General features: G+C 36.4%; 1 protein-coding gene across 4 annotated transcripts in view; it reads right to left on the bottom strand.

Moving 5' to 3' along the window:
• Positions 1-629: 629 nt before the first annotated feature.
• LOC137037284 (histone deacetylase 9-B) overlaps positions 630-14,756 on the bottom strand; it is a 43,952-nt gene continuing 29,825 nt past the window's right edge. For 3 of the 4 annotated variants that reach the window (XM_067411146.1, XM_067411147.1, XM_067411145.1), the window contains 6 exons: positions 14,130-14,261; positions 13,808-13,914; positions 10,787-10,909; positions 6,317-6,467; positions 4,422-4,639; positions 630-1,052 (listed from right to left, as the gene is read on the bottom strand). In XM_067411146.1, the coding sequence (XP_067267247.1) occupies positions 702-1,052; positions 4,422-4,639; positions 6,317-6,467; positions 10,787-10,909; positions 13,808-13,914; positions 14,130-14,261 (1,082 nt within the window). In that variant the 3' untranslated portion in view covers positions 630-701. Of the gene's footprint in view, positions 1,053-1,813; positions 2,098-4,421; positions 4,640-6,316; positions 6,468-10,786; positions 10,910-13,807; positions 13,915-14,129; positions 14,262-14,756 lie in introns of all 4 variants that reach the window. The other variant, XR_010897274.1, reaches the window with a different exon arrangement.

Here is a 14,756-nt window from a genome sequence, read left to right on the forward strand (position 1 = left end):
TTAAAGTAAGTGGAACCTCTTTTTAGATTTAAGATGTTTTTGCAAAGCCATCCCTGCCAAATATTCATTACTGTAAGCAAAATAAATGTCATTGATGTAATGCAAAATTGATGTTATATTATTTATAGTATTTTTGCATCGTGTCAAATAAATGCAGTATTTGTTTCTAAATATCTGGCTTTAATACATGCTTAAATAAAAAAAGTCATTTTTACTGTATTACAGTAGTTCTCTCCCAACCTCTTAGTATCACAATGGCAAAGTTAAAAAAAATAATAATTGTAATTGTTTTGTTTTTTAAAACAAATTCAGTTTTTAAAAATAATTGTCACAATGCAAAAAAAAATTTTTTTTTTTTTTGTAAATTTCAAATGTTAAAATTGTCACAATGCAAAATAATAATAATAATAATAATAATTTAAAAAAAGGTTTGAAATGTTTCACAATGCAAAAATAATATAATTAAGTTTTTTAAAAAATATTTTAAAAAGTCACAATGCAAAAAGTGTTTTTTATTTAAAAAAAAAACTGTCACAATGCTAAAAAAAATAATAATTACGTTTTTAAAAAATGCAAAAAAAAAAAAAAAAAGGCTTAATTTTCTTTAAGCAAAAATAAATAAATAAACTGTTTTAATATGACCTGGACATATTGACAATTTTCATGAGATTCAGCCCTTTCTTTCTTTCTTCATTTCTTTTTCAAACATCAGTTTCCGTCATATTTTCAAGACGGCATTCGGCGTCGCTTCGTTTCAGCTGAGCTGAAATCTCCTTCTGTTCTTCACCTGCATCTCTTCCTGTATCCTTCTCCCTCACGTCCCTTTTTCCTTCCTCAATCTCTCCCTCTCCGTCCTCAGGCTCAGTTTTCAGCCGGATCACTCTGGCATGGGCGGCTCCGGGCTCATTGTGCGAGTTTCTGAAGCTGCGGCTGCGGATGACTCCAGCAGGGGGCGATGTGATCTCTGGCTCTCTGTGCTCCGCCGACTCTTCCTCTTCCTCCTCCAGATGGGTGCTGGAGTTCCTCAGCTGCTCGATGGATTGAGACAGAACCTACAGAAAAAGAGAGAAACAGATTAGGAGTTTAATATTGTATTGCTGATTCGATTACATCATGGGATGAGTAGTTCATTCCATTAAATACACATTCAAGACTTTAGATACACTTTATTTTTTCAGATTTTAATTCATATGGAGAAAATAATTTGGAAAAGTATTTTCTGAACTTGAAACAGTGGCCGGAACAATTGTTCTTCCAGCATTAACTGCAGTTCTGAGTTCAGTCATGTGTCATTATAATTAATTAGAAGTGACACATTAACATGAGCTTTCATTCTTTTTGCTATCTTCTTGTAAAAGTGGTCATTAAATCTGTCTTCTGCCGCTCCCCAAACACACCACCCGGTCTGGCTTCAGTCCTGCTGTAAAAGGGTAAAATAATACCACCCTGAAAAAATAGCAGCCATAAAAGTTTTGTGTAAAATAAAAAGTGGCTAAATTATATACGCGGATGCATGTGTGTTAAAGTGCCGCCAGCGTCTGCCTGCAAAATCCTCTCCTAGACCTTCAGGAAATGAAAGAAAGACTAAAATAAAGAACTGGGTGTATGGAGTTCGTATGAAAAACAAAGCTTTTAAAAAAAAAACTACCCAGCTTTGCAAAATGTGCCGTTTTCATTACTGAATCTGAAAATTTTCCAAAATATAAAATAAAATAAATGAATAATAAAATAAAAAATCTTGAATGTTAGAATGTCTATATGTTTAATGAGTTAAAAGCAGCTGCAGTAAAACATCCTGCTGAGATTTACTCACTTCCTTTCCTTGTATTAACTCACTTCCTGTCTCAACGAGGCATCAGTCAGCTCCATTTACACCGTCATTTAAGAGAAAAGGCCCCTTAAAAACTCTTAATAGGAACACAGACACACTGCAGGCTAGCTCAAACAAACACACACACACACACACACACACACACACACACACACACACACACACACACACACACACACACACACACTCACGCACGCACGCACACACACACACACTCCAGACAAGACTCTGGAATCTGGTGAAAATGCTGCAGTCCTTCACCAGCTCTGAAAGACACATTTATGTAATATAAATCCATCTATCATCATGTCATCACTCTCCTTCACTGCATCCAGTGTGGGAGTTAAAAGGAATTTCTGTCTGAAATCACACACAGTCTGTTGAAGTTTCACACTGCCTAAGTTGTATTTTGTCACTGTTAAGCAAACCTCAACTCTCTTAAAGACATTTAAACAAAACACTCGAGTCTTTTTTTGGTATATCTGAGATACTGTAAATCTATTACAGAGTCATAAATCATGATAGTCCTTTTGTTTTGATGATGTACCATCCATTAAATTTTAATATTCAGTATTATTATTGATCTGACTTCACTGACACTATCAGATTTAACTGAATTGAGATGGAAGATGACAATATTGTCTTCTGTAGAGCTGCTTTATAGTTTCATAATTGACAAATTTTGCAACATCGGCTTGTTGTTATTGAGCTTTATAGCTGAGATGAACTTGTTTCATAACTGATGACACTTGGCTTTTAAGAGCTGCTTAACTTTGACTCATATTTGATTGAATTTGCACCACTGATTCTTTTATTTTCTTGTTTATTACTGTGAAGCTGCTTTGAAACAATTTGTATAAAGCACTAAGCACTCAATGGTCCTCATTTATTTGACTCCATTTGAAAATATGTACAAACCCGATTCCAAAAAAGTTGGGACACTGTACAAATTGTGAATAAAAAAGGAATGCAATAATTTACAAATCTCATAAACTTATATTTTATTCACAATAGAATATAGATAACATATCAAATGTTGAAAGTGAGACATTTTGAAATGTCATGCCAAATATTGGCTCATTTTGGATTTCATGAGAGCTACACATTCCAAAAAAGTTGGGACAGGTAGCAATAAGAGGCCGGAAAAGTTAAATGTACATATAAGGAACAGCTGGAGGACCAATTCGCAACTTATTAGGTCAATTGGCAACATGATTGGGTATAAAAAGAGCCTCTCAGAGTGGCAGTGTCTCTCAGAAGTCAAGATGGGCAGAGGATCACCAATTCCCCCAATGCTGCGGCAAAAAATAGTGGAGCAATATCAGAAAGGAGTTTCTCAGAGAAAAATTGCAAAGATTTTGAAGTTATCATTATCTACAGTGCATAATATCATCCAAAGATTCAAAGAATCTGGAACAATCTCTGTGCGTAAGGGTCAAGGCCGGAAAAACCATACTGGATGATCGTGATCTTCGGGCCCTTAGACGGCACTGCATCACATACAGGAATGCTACTGTAATGGAAATCACAACATGGGCTCAGGAATACTTCCAGAAAACATTGTCGGTGAACACAATCCACCGTGCCATTCGCCACTGCCGGCTATAACTCTATAGGTCAAAAAAGAAGCCATATCTAAACATGATCCAGAAGCGCAGGCGTTTTCTCTGGGCCAAGGCTCATTTAAAATGGACTGTGGCAAAGTGGAAAACTGTTCTGTGGTCAGATGAATCAAAATTTGAAGTGCTTTTTGGAAAACTGGGACGCCATGTCATCCGGACTAAAGAGGACAAGGACAACCCAAGTTGTTATCAGCGCTCAGTTCAGAAGCCTGCATCTCTGATGGTATGGGGTTGCATGAGTGCCTGTGGCATGGGCAGCTTACACATCTGGAAAGGCACCATCAATGCTGAAAGGTATATCCAACATATGCTCCCATCCAGACGTCGTTTCTTTCAGGGAAGACCTTGCATTTTCCAACATGACAATGCCAGACCACATACTGCATCAATTACAACATCATGGCTGCGTAGAAGAAGGATCCGGGTACTGAAATGGCCAGCCTGCAGTCCAGATCTTTCACCCACAGAAAACATTTGGCGCATCATAAAGAGGAAGATGCGACAAAGAAGACCTAAGACAGTTGAACAACTAGAAGCCTGTATTAGACAAGAATGGGACAACATTCCTATTCCTAAACTTGAGCAACTTGTCTCCTCAGTCCCCAGACGTTTGCAGACTGTTAAAAAAAGAAGAGGGGATGCCACACAGTGGTAAACATGGCCTTGTCCCAACTTTATTGAGATGTGTTGATGCCATGAAATTTAAAATCAACTTATTTTTTCCCTTAAAATGATACATTTTCTCAGTTTAAACATTTGATATGTCATCTATGTTGTATTCTGAATAAAATATTGAAATTCTGTTTTTATTCACAATTTGTACAGTATCCCAACTTTTTTGGAATCAGGTTTGTACAAAAATTAAATATTTGTGCAGTTTTTCATGAATGTAGAACGTTTTCATACTTTTTAAGATTTTACTATGGGGTTGGAGGCATCATGCATGATCTAGTCTCTTGTGAAGTTACCTGGCTGATGTGAACCTGTTGCTGATACTGTTTCTGCTTCTCCACGAAGTTGTGGTGCTGTTGCTGCAGCACGAGTTGAGCCAGAGCGCTCTGCGGCAGCGGCGCCGACTGCGTCCGGTTCAGGGGTCGGTGCCGCGGTAACCTGGTGCGAGAGCTCGCGGATGGACGCTCCTTCATCGCCAGAGGAGACGAGGACAGCACGGGAACGCTGCCTGTGACTGGAGAGAGAGAAGTTAAACATGAACCTTCAGACTTATGGGCCGTTTGCACAGAAAGAGTTTTTCCATTCCACTGCGCTACTTTCCATTGCTTTTCAGTGTACTCAATACACGCGCTAGACGGACGTCTTTAACTGTTGCGCTCGCATCTTTTGCAGCGTCTCGCGAACGACACGACATTCTCGTTCAAGTTAACATGAGTTCAACTTTCACAAAATGCAAGAACTATTAAGGGCCATTCACAAACAGTAAGATGTGTCACTTACACTACACTCTTAAATACACTGGCATCTATGGTTCCATGAAGAACCTTTTAAAGAACATTTTATTCACTGAAAGGTTCTTTGGGGAACCAAAAGTGGTTCTTCTGTGGCATCACTGTGAAAACCCCCTTTTGTAATATCTATTTTAAGAATGTATTATATTAAGTTTTATATTTTATCCTTCTTTATTATTGTATTTAGTGTTATTTTAATGGCGCTACTGTCATTTATTTATACTCCACTCAATTTTGCACCATTGTTATTTACTTTTTATTACTTTATTTTTGTTCTATTTTCAGTGAATGCAGTTAAGATGTAAATTCTATGGAGCTATAAACTGACATCAAATTTGTCATACAGCAATAAAACTGAAATTTAGAGGGAGATCAGAGAGTTAATTTATAGATTGTTAATTATACTTCATTGATTTGGGAAGATCAGCAGGTCTGCTGCAGTGTTTACTGTCACTCATATACTATTATAATTTTTTTTTAATATTTTGAATTAGTTTTGGTTTGTATATTTTTCTTTTTTCATTTAGATTTTAGTTTTAGTAATTTTGTTGTATTTTTGTCATTTTTTTATTTTTTGTTATTATTTAAAAAAATATATCTATATAGTTTTTTATTAATTAATTAATGATTTTTTTAATTTCAGTTTTAGTTTGAGTTATTTTATAGTAGATCAAGTTGAAATAAACAAAAATGAGAAATGTTGCCTTCACAATAGCTAAAATAAAATAAGTTTAAGTTTTTTTTATATTTTATTTAAGAGAACGTTTATTTCAGGTCATGACAATTATTTTTTTAAAGATTTTAGTTTTAGTTAATGATAATAGCCTATTATAGTTTTTATTATAATTTGAATTTGTTTTTAATTTTATATTTTCTGTTTTCTATTTGATTTTAGTTAGTTTGAGTGATTTTGTTGTTTTTGCCATTTTATTAGTTTTTTTTTTAATATGTATATATAGTTTTTAAAATTAATTTCAACTCCAGTTTTAGTTTGTCATTTTAGTACTTCAAGTTATGTCTATATGGTTCTTTATTATTATTTTTTTTTTATATTTCTATTTAAGTTTGTGTTATTTTAGTACTTTTTAAGTACTGCTTCTTAATATTTATTTCTTAATAACCCTGGTTGTCATATATATATATATATATATATATATATATATATATATGGTTTTTTGTTAATTTTTATTTCACTTTTAGTTATTTTAGTACTTCAAGTTAAACTAATCAAAAATGAGAAATGTTGCCTTGGCATGAAATAAAATAAGGTTTAAGGTTTTTTACATTTTATTTTACTTCAGTTGATGTTTACTGTATTTCAAGTAACGGAGGTTTTAGTTTCAGGTAAGGATAATATCTGATGTTCTGTGTGCTCTGTTGTCTCTGTAAGCTCTTCTTACCAGGCGAGATCATCCTCTGCTGTCTCTGCTCCTTCAGCAGCAGGTGTTGCAGGAGCGCTTGCTGTCCGTTGCTCACTTTAGACTCCAGCGAGACGGGAGACGCGGCGGCCGCCAGTCCTTCTGTGCTCCGATCTTTCAGCGCCGTACCCGTCTAACAGAGGAGAGATCAGCCAAACGCTATTAATATTCCATGTCAAATCAAATCACCTTTATTTAGATAGCATATATATATTTTTTTTTTGCCACCAATATTCTCTATGATGAACTTATCTCACAATGCTTTTGAGAAACTAGCCCAGATAGTTCACAAAAACAGACAGAAAAATAATAGAATCAATAATGTAAACTTTTAGTTTAGAATTAGTTTGAGACAAATTTTCACTCAAGCATGAGAGTGACTTACATAATGCCTCCTGCATATGAAATATTAATAACTGCACTCTTTTAAAAACCCATACAGTCAGCATTCATGTCGGCGTCGTCCATAAGGTGCACAAAATTACCAAGCTGCATTTAGAGCTCCCTGGTGAGTCATTCAACTATTTTAAAATGTGAAAGTGTTGAAAGTATTATCGTCTGGATGGTAAGAGTGATCCGTATTTTGATTTGTTGGCATGTTACGCGCTTTCCGAACATGATTTCTTGAGCTTTTTAACAGCCCGTGATGAACGAGATGCTACACTCACACCATGAAACCTTAAACCGAGCGCCGTATTTACCCAAGGGCTAAAGATCCCAGGGGTCAGAGGTCACGAGCCCTCAGGGCTGTACATTAATCCAGCCGGGACTGAACGCAAGCACTCAGAGAAAGCAGAAAATGAGATCTGCTCCTAAACCTTTTGCAAACAACAAACACCTCTCTAAAAACAGGCTCTATAAAGAAGATTGGTCTCATCGCTGCCTCTTAATGCACCCGCCACATTCCTCATACAGTGTTTTGTGCTTTCTCCACAAATAGATGCGACTCCGTGTCTCTCACTGTCTCCTAAAAATACCGTTTCGCAGCCCCTTGCTTTTTCTGCAAGTTCTATTCATGTCTGTTGCGCAGCAGAAGGAGAGCTGGTGATGCTGCGTTTGTGTTTATTCCCAGAGGAAAGCCGTATTTCTCAGAGGTTGCTCTTTTGAAGCTCAAGAGACTCGACTCATTTAAGTATCAACAGTGATGTTTCTTTAAACTGAATGAGCCAGTAGTTGACCTATAGAGCTGCAGTATAAAATGAATGTGCCAATCTTTTGATGAAAAATGTTTGAGCTCAAACTGCGATCTCTGACTTTTGATTGTACGCTTGTGTGCAAACGTCAGCACAGTTTGAGATCTTTTCTGATGATTTTTTTTCTCAGGAGGAACATTTGAGGAGCAGAAGACTTCACATAAGTGTCAATTTGCTATCCATTTCATCTTATTGTTGCCCCGGATAAATGAGATATTAAAAGAATTCTCATTTGTGACTTTTATTCTCATTGCACTGCAAAACGTCTCGGGTTACGAGTGTAACCCTTGTTCCCTGAGTAAGGGAACTAGACGCTACGTCGGATGACGTGATGGGAACCCATCACGTCATTCGACGTAGCGTCGATAGTTCCCATGAAAGGGAAAAATTATTTTCTTCCCCAGTGTTTTTGTTTTGATTTCCATTACAAATATCTAAAAATTCTTAAATCAAGAAACATTTACTGGATACAGAAGAGGATTAGGGCCAAGCAATAATAAAAAAATAAAACCATCTCGAGATTAAAGTTGTTAAATTTCGGGAAAAAACTCGAGATAAAATGTTGAGAATAAACTCATTAAATTGCGAGAAAAAACTTAAATTTCGAGAAAAAAAGTCAAGATAAAATGTTGAGAATAAACTCGTTAAATTACGAGAAAAAACTCGTTAAATTTCGAGAAAAAAGTCGAGATAAAATGTTGAGAATAAACTCGTTAATTATGAGAAAAAAACTTGTTAAATTTCAAGAACAAATTCGTTAAATTTCAAGAAAAAAGTTGAGATAAAATGTTGAGAATAAACTCGTTAAATTGTGAGAAAAAACTCTTTAAATTTCAAGAAAAAAAGTCAAGATAAAATGTTGAGAATAAACTCATTAAATTACGAGAAAAAAACTTAAATTTTGAGAAAAAAGTTGAGATAAAATGTTGAGAATAAAGTCGTTTAATTACGAGAAAAAACTCGTTACATTTCGAGAAAAATGTCAAGATAAAATGTTGAGAATAAACTTGTTAAATTACGAGAAAAAACTCGTTAAATTTCGAGAAAAAAGTCGAGATAAAATGTTGAGAATAAACCTGTTAAATTACGAGAAAAAACTCGTAAAATTGAGAAAAATGTCAAGATAAAATGTTGAGAATAAACGCGTTAAATTACGAGAAAAAAACTCGTTAAATCTCGAGAAAAAAGTCAAGATAAAATGTTGAGAATAAACTCGTTAAATTACAAGAAAAAACACGTTAAATTTCAAGAAAAAAAGTCAAGATAAAATGTTGAGAATAAACTCGTTAAATTACGAGAAAAAAACTCGCTAAATTACAAGAACAAATTTGTTAAATTACGAGAAAAAAACTTGTTAAATCTCGAGAAAAAAGTCAAGATAAAATGTTGAGAATAAACTCGTTAAATTACGAGAAAAAACACGTTAAATTTCAAGAAAAAAAGTCAAGATAAAATGTTGAGAATAAACTCGTTAAATTACGAGAAAAAAACTCGGTAAATTACAAGAACAAATTCGTTAAATTACGAGAAAAAACTCGTAAAATTGAGAAAAATGTCAAGATAAAATGTTGAGAATAAACTTGTTAAATTATGAGAAAAAAACTTGTTAAATTTCGAGAAAAAAGTCAAGATAAAATGTTGAGAATAAAGTCATTAAATTACGAGAAAAAAGTAGTTAAATTACGAGAACAAATTCGTTAAATTATGAGAAAAATTTCAAGAAAAAAGTCGAGATAAAATGTTGAGAATAAAGCCATTAAATTATGAGAAAAAAGTAGTTAAATTACGAGAACAAATTCGTTAAATTACGAATTTGTTCTCATAATTTAACAACTTTTTTCTCATATCATTAACTATGACCGCTCTGAAGCAAGGGAATCTCGAGAAGACAGGTTACCCCAGTATATTTTTCTGCTGATATGAAAAATCATGTAAATTTAGCAATATGGCGGGTGTATGATGTATATTTCGATGTTATGATGAACTATATGCCTTTCTCAGCTGACGTTGTTCAGAGTGTTTCTAAGGATACTGATTGTTAGAAGGCAGCTGTTTGACTGTGAGATGGCGAACGGGAACATGGTTTGAGTAACATTAGCAACACATTATCAGCTGTTTGACTACATAGTCAAGCAAAAGGCTAATCATATTAATTACCATTATGTGTCCGACGTTGTAAAAAGCAGCATTGTGTAGCGTTTACCTCAGTAAGTTGACAGAGTGGATCTCTGAGCTTGTGTGAGTGAGTGGAGGCGGAGCTAATTAGCGTATTCATAGATCCACGTATACTAAATGAGGCAAGGGTGTAGAGTTACATTCAAGCTATTTTAAGGCATGAAGAAATTATTTTAATAGGGAAAACATTTAAATATGTTACTTTGCTGTTTAAAGATGAGTTTTAAGGAATAAAATGATTCACTACAGGGGGACTTTAAGAATGTTTAGATATTTGTACCAGAAAACAGGACAAAAATACTAATCAATTTTGCAATATGTTGAGATCTCTAGAAAAGATTACTGAGGAAAAATCAGAGAAACAAACAGTTGCAATTCTGGATGTTTGCTAGTTTTTTTTATGTTTTTTAGTTGTTTCTAGGGTGTTCTAAATATTCCCTATTGGTTGTTGCTGCGTTGTTCTATGTGCTTGATAGTGTTTTGTGAATGGTTTTTAGTGTGCTTCTATGCGGTTTTGCAAGGTTGCTAGAGTGTTCTGCGTGTTCCCTAGTGGTTGCTAGTGTTCTAAATGTTCTCTAGTAGTTGCCAGGGTGTTGCTAGGGTGTTCTATGTGCTTGCTAGGGTGTTGTGAATGTTTTTAGTGTGCTCTTGATGTTGGTTTTTGGCTCTACTAGAACAGGTTTTCATGCTTGAATGTTCATTATTTTACTCATATTCTCCATTGTTGCAGCTCCTCTCTTCCCAGTCTGTCAGTAACGCTCTGTTTAGTTCCTGTCTCTATGAAGCCCCTCCTTCTGAAAAGCACAATGTGCTCTGATTGGTCAACTGGAGCAGTGTGTTGTGATCCAGTCAACCATTGGTCAACGGCCCTTACCATAACAGCCAGTTTCAACACACTACTAACTAACTCAACCAAGCCCCACCCCTTTATTTTGCATATGCCTTGGGTGGGAATTATTTAAATGAGGAATATTGTGATATGTTCGTTCCCAGAAGAAAACTGAAGACTACAATGGAGAAATTGTATCTTCGAAAAGTTTGACCTCATGGTTCATATGCGTGTCTGTGATGGACAGGAACTTACGCAGATGTGAGCGTGAGCAGGGTGCAGAGCCAGCGTGAGGTTGGGCAGAGAGGGGGACGTGTAGAGATTCAACAGGGACATGGATCCATCCGTCTGTAGGACGCCGCTCTGAGACAGACACCGCTGGAGGAGAGAGACAGACAGCGTTACATCACCTCTTACTTCATGCAGCGTCACACAGTTAGAGCAACGATAATACAGCACGGGATTGTGCTTCATTGATGCTTCGAGAAAATCTGAATGAGGTTCCGCTGTCACATAACCAGCAGTCTGTCGTGTCAATGATGTAACCTCTCATAAGTGTTCAGAGGGAGAGATTGCAGCAGTCAATCTGTGTGTGTGTGTGTGTGTTCCACCATCACAGCCAATCAGAATGCTTTCTAACTGTAAAGGCCAATTCACACTGCACCGACAGATGCAGAACAGCACCGACCAGATTACAGTCACTTCTTACTCAGATTCAGCATGTTCAACCAGCAAAAACAAACTCCGACAGACACCAACTGATCCAACAAAATGCGTGCAAGTATCTGTCGCCGTCTGTCGGGAGCGGTGTGAACTGGCCTTAAGGAGTGGGATTTTGGACCAATGAGATTTCACTTTAGCCCTTTAACACTTGATGGTTTCTAGGTTGTTGCTATGCAGTTTTGAATAGTTACTAGAGTGTTATGAATGCTCTTTAGTGGTTTGTAGGGTTTTTTATGGATGCTGGGTATAGTAAATGGTTTTAGTGTGTTGCTATGCAGTTCTAGATGATTGCTAGAGTATTCTTAATGTTCTCTAGAAGTCACTGTGGCTTCTATATGGTTGCTAGGGTGTTACTATGCAGTTCTGAATGTTTGCTAGGGTGTTCTGAATGTTCTCTAGTGGTTGCTAGGGTGTACTATGTGCTTGCTAGGCCCAGGTGAAAAAAAAGTACATTGCTATAATATACTTAAAGTGCTCTATTTCCGCGCACTAATTTTGTACTTAATATACTAAAAATTCTTCTTAAGTACTTCTTAAGATCGTCTCAACTGTGCTATTTTGAGACAGCATGAAATATGAACTAAAATGTGCTTTTAATATGCTATCTCTGTATTTAAAAAAAATATTTAGATGCCACTTATAGTACATTTGAACCCATAGTGTACTACAGGTGGTAACTAAATAAATTTTTAAATACAGAGATAGTATATTAAAAGCACATATAAGTTCATATTTCATGGTGTCTCAAAATAGCACAGTTGAGTACACTTAGATGTTCTTAAGATGATCTAGTACCAAAGAAGAATTTTTAGTATATTAAGTACAAAATTAGTGCGCGAATTATAGAAGTGTACTTTTTTTTCACCTGGGGGGAGTTGTGAATGCTTTTATGCGGTCATTGATGGTTGCTAGAATGTTCTGAATGTTCTTTAGTGGTTGTTAGGGTGTTCTGAATATTCTGTAGTGGTTGCTAGGGTGTTCTATGTGCTTGCTGGGGTGTTGTGAATGTTTTTTGTGTGCTACTATGTAGTTTTGGAAGGTTGCTAGAGTGTTCTGAATGTTCCCTAGTGATTGCTAGTGTTCTAAATGTTCTCTAGTAGTTGTTAGGGTGTTGCTAGGGTGTTCTATGTGCTGGCTAAGGTGTTGTAATTGTTTTAATGTGTTGCTATGCAATTCTGGATGTTTGCTAGGTTTTTGTTTTTTTTTTGTGATTTCTAGGGTGTTCTGAATATTCCCTAGTGGTTGTTAGGGTGTTGCTAGGTTGTTCTATGTGCTTGCTAGGGTGTTGTGAATGGTTTTTAGTGTGCTTCTATGCAGTTTGGGTGTTTTCTAGAGTGTTATGGGTACTTCTGCCTCATGTCAGTCAGTATTAGTAAACAGTGTGTGTGTGTGTGTGTGTGTGTGTGTGTTAATGATGTGATGTCATCTTTAGGTCATAGTTTTGAAGTAGTGAAATCTCATGATCACACACCCTCACTAACGGCTGGCTGAAGGTTTAGCCATCTCTCATGTGAGGATGAACTCAACAGGCTGTGTGCCGACAGGAGGAGAGTTTGCTGGCCCGCAGCCCATGAGGAAATGCTTGGGCAGAACTTCACAGGAGAAATAAACCTCACCATCACAGAGCCCCTCACCCCCTTCCCCAAACGCCAGCGCAGCCAGAAACCGCAGCGGAAAAGAGCTGTCACAGTTAGTTCAGCACAGCACTGCCACACACACACACACACACACACACACACACCTTCAAACTTCATAGAACTTTATAACATGCTGCCTTGATGTTCAGATGGGATTTTAAATGCATGTTTCCATGTTTTTGTTTGTCAGGCTGATGGTACAAGCGCCCCGGGACGGGGTCTGTGTATGCTCAGCTCCAAACGACAGATCATTCGGGGGCCCCGACTCATTCACCTCATAGTCTGATAAAAGTAATGAGGCACGGGACTATAATGGAGGATTTTATTTAGTTTCAGTTTTTGGGGTCTATGGTTCAGTTCCCAAAAATGCAATCATGGGCTCAAAACTGCACGCAAGTGCATGAAAAAATGTTCCACAGCTGCCTCTGTGTGCTGAAGGGTATTATTAACCTGTTAGTTAAAAGAGTGGACTGGTACGTAAATATAAGAATGACATTGACTTAAATATAACAAAGCAAATGGCAATAAAACATCACAATACACTTTACAAGCAAAACACACACACACAAAAACAGTTCCTTTATAACACACTACAAAAATGGCTAAAAAAAAAATGAGTTCGGAGAAAAGCTTGTGCATTATTTGATCACAGATTTGCCACTTGCTTTGATACTTTGTTTTCCAATGCAATGATATTCAGACATTTCTATTAATACTTGCATCCTACACGTATTGTTAGTCATTTCCCATGTCATAATAAAGCTATTAAAAGTAAAAGTTAATGTTAATTTTATAGAATCTCACAATTGCAAATATCAGATAACTAATTGGCTAAAATGAAATTATAATCATATAAAATGGAACATTATATATAATAACCCCTTAATTGAGTTTATAAAGAAAAGTTTCTTGGTACCTCAATTTGGTTGGTGCTGGTTCGGTATGTTGCTCCGTTCTCATTGCTGCACAAGCCAATGGGTGAGCTCGGTCCAGAACCTGCAGGGCTCTCATTGGTCGAAGAATCTAGATGAGAGGAGAACAGGAAGTGCTTAAAGAGAGGACAGCAGCCAGCCAATACTGACTGTGAGCTCCGCCCACAATTGAAGCTCATTGGTGTGTATATCAAACATCAAATTGGCTGAGATTTTCTCTCCTTTTTTCTGCTAGAAGATCTGTTTATCTCTGTTTCAGGTTGCAGATAGATGGTCGTTTAGCTCAAGCAACTGTTGTTTGCTCACCTGTTAGTTCTAAAGTTCGTTTTTTCAGTGGCGTGACGAGAACGCTGCCGTCTCTGCGGCGTATAGGTCCGCTTCTTCTCTCAGAAACCTTCTGCTTGAGTCTGGACCGGACCTTCAGATTGGGCTCAGATGCTGAGAGGAAAGAGAAAACAGATTGCATTAGCTATTTCTGCCAGGCCGATTAATTATCCGAAATTTGGCTATTTTGAGATGATCTTCAATTAAATTTAGTTTTAGTCTGATCAATCAGAGCAGAGGAGGCTCTTGGAAAGGAGGGGCTTAGAAAAACCGAAACCTGCTCTCAAAACGTTGATAAAAAATTGAATTATAAGATAATTTAAAATTACTCTAAAGATTTATACTGTGTAGAACATTTTTACGATTTTACTTTTACAACATTTTAGGATTTAATGACCTGTCAAATATAGATATAAAATATAACTAAAAAAATAATAATAAAATGGTGACTTCAGTGCATATATGTCCATATACTGACGAGGCAGCTCACAGAACCTGCTGAGTGAATGTGTGGCCGTGGTCCAGCCACACTGAGGAATTCTGGGATATCTCCCAGCTGTAATGAGGTAAGAACTGGAAGATCAATTCCATCGTTCATCTGGAGGACAT

Source organism: Chanodichthys erythropterus, chromosome 15 (genome assembly GCF_024489055.1).
Source record: "Chanodichthys erythropterus isolate Z2021 chromosome 15, ASM2448905v1, whole genome shotgun sequence".
Lineage (NCBI taxonomy): Eukaryota > Metazoa > Chordata > Actinopteri > Cypriniformes > Xenocyprididae > Chanodichthys > Chanodichthys erythropterus.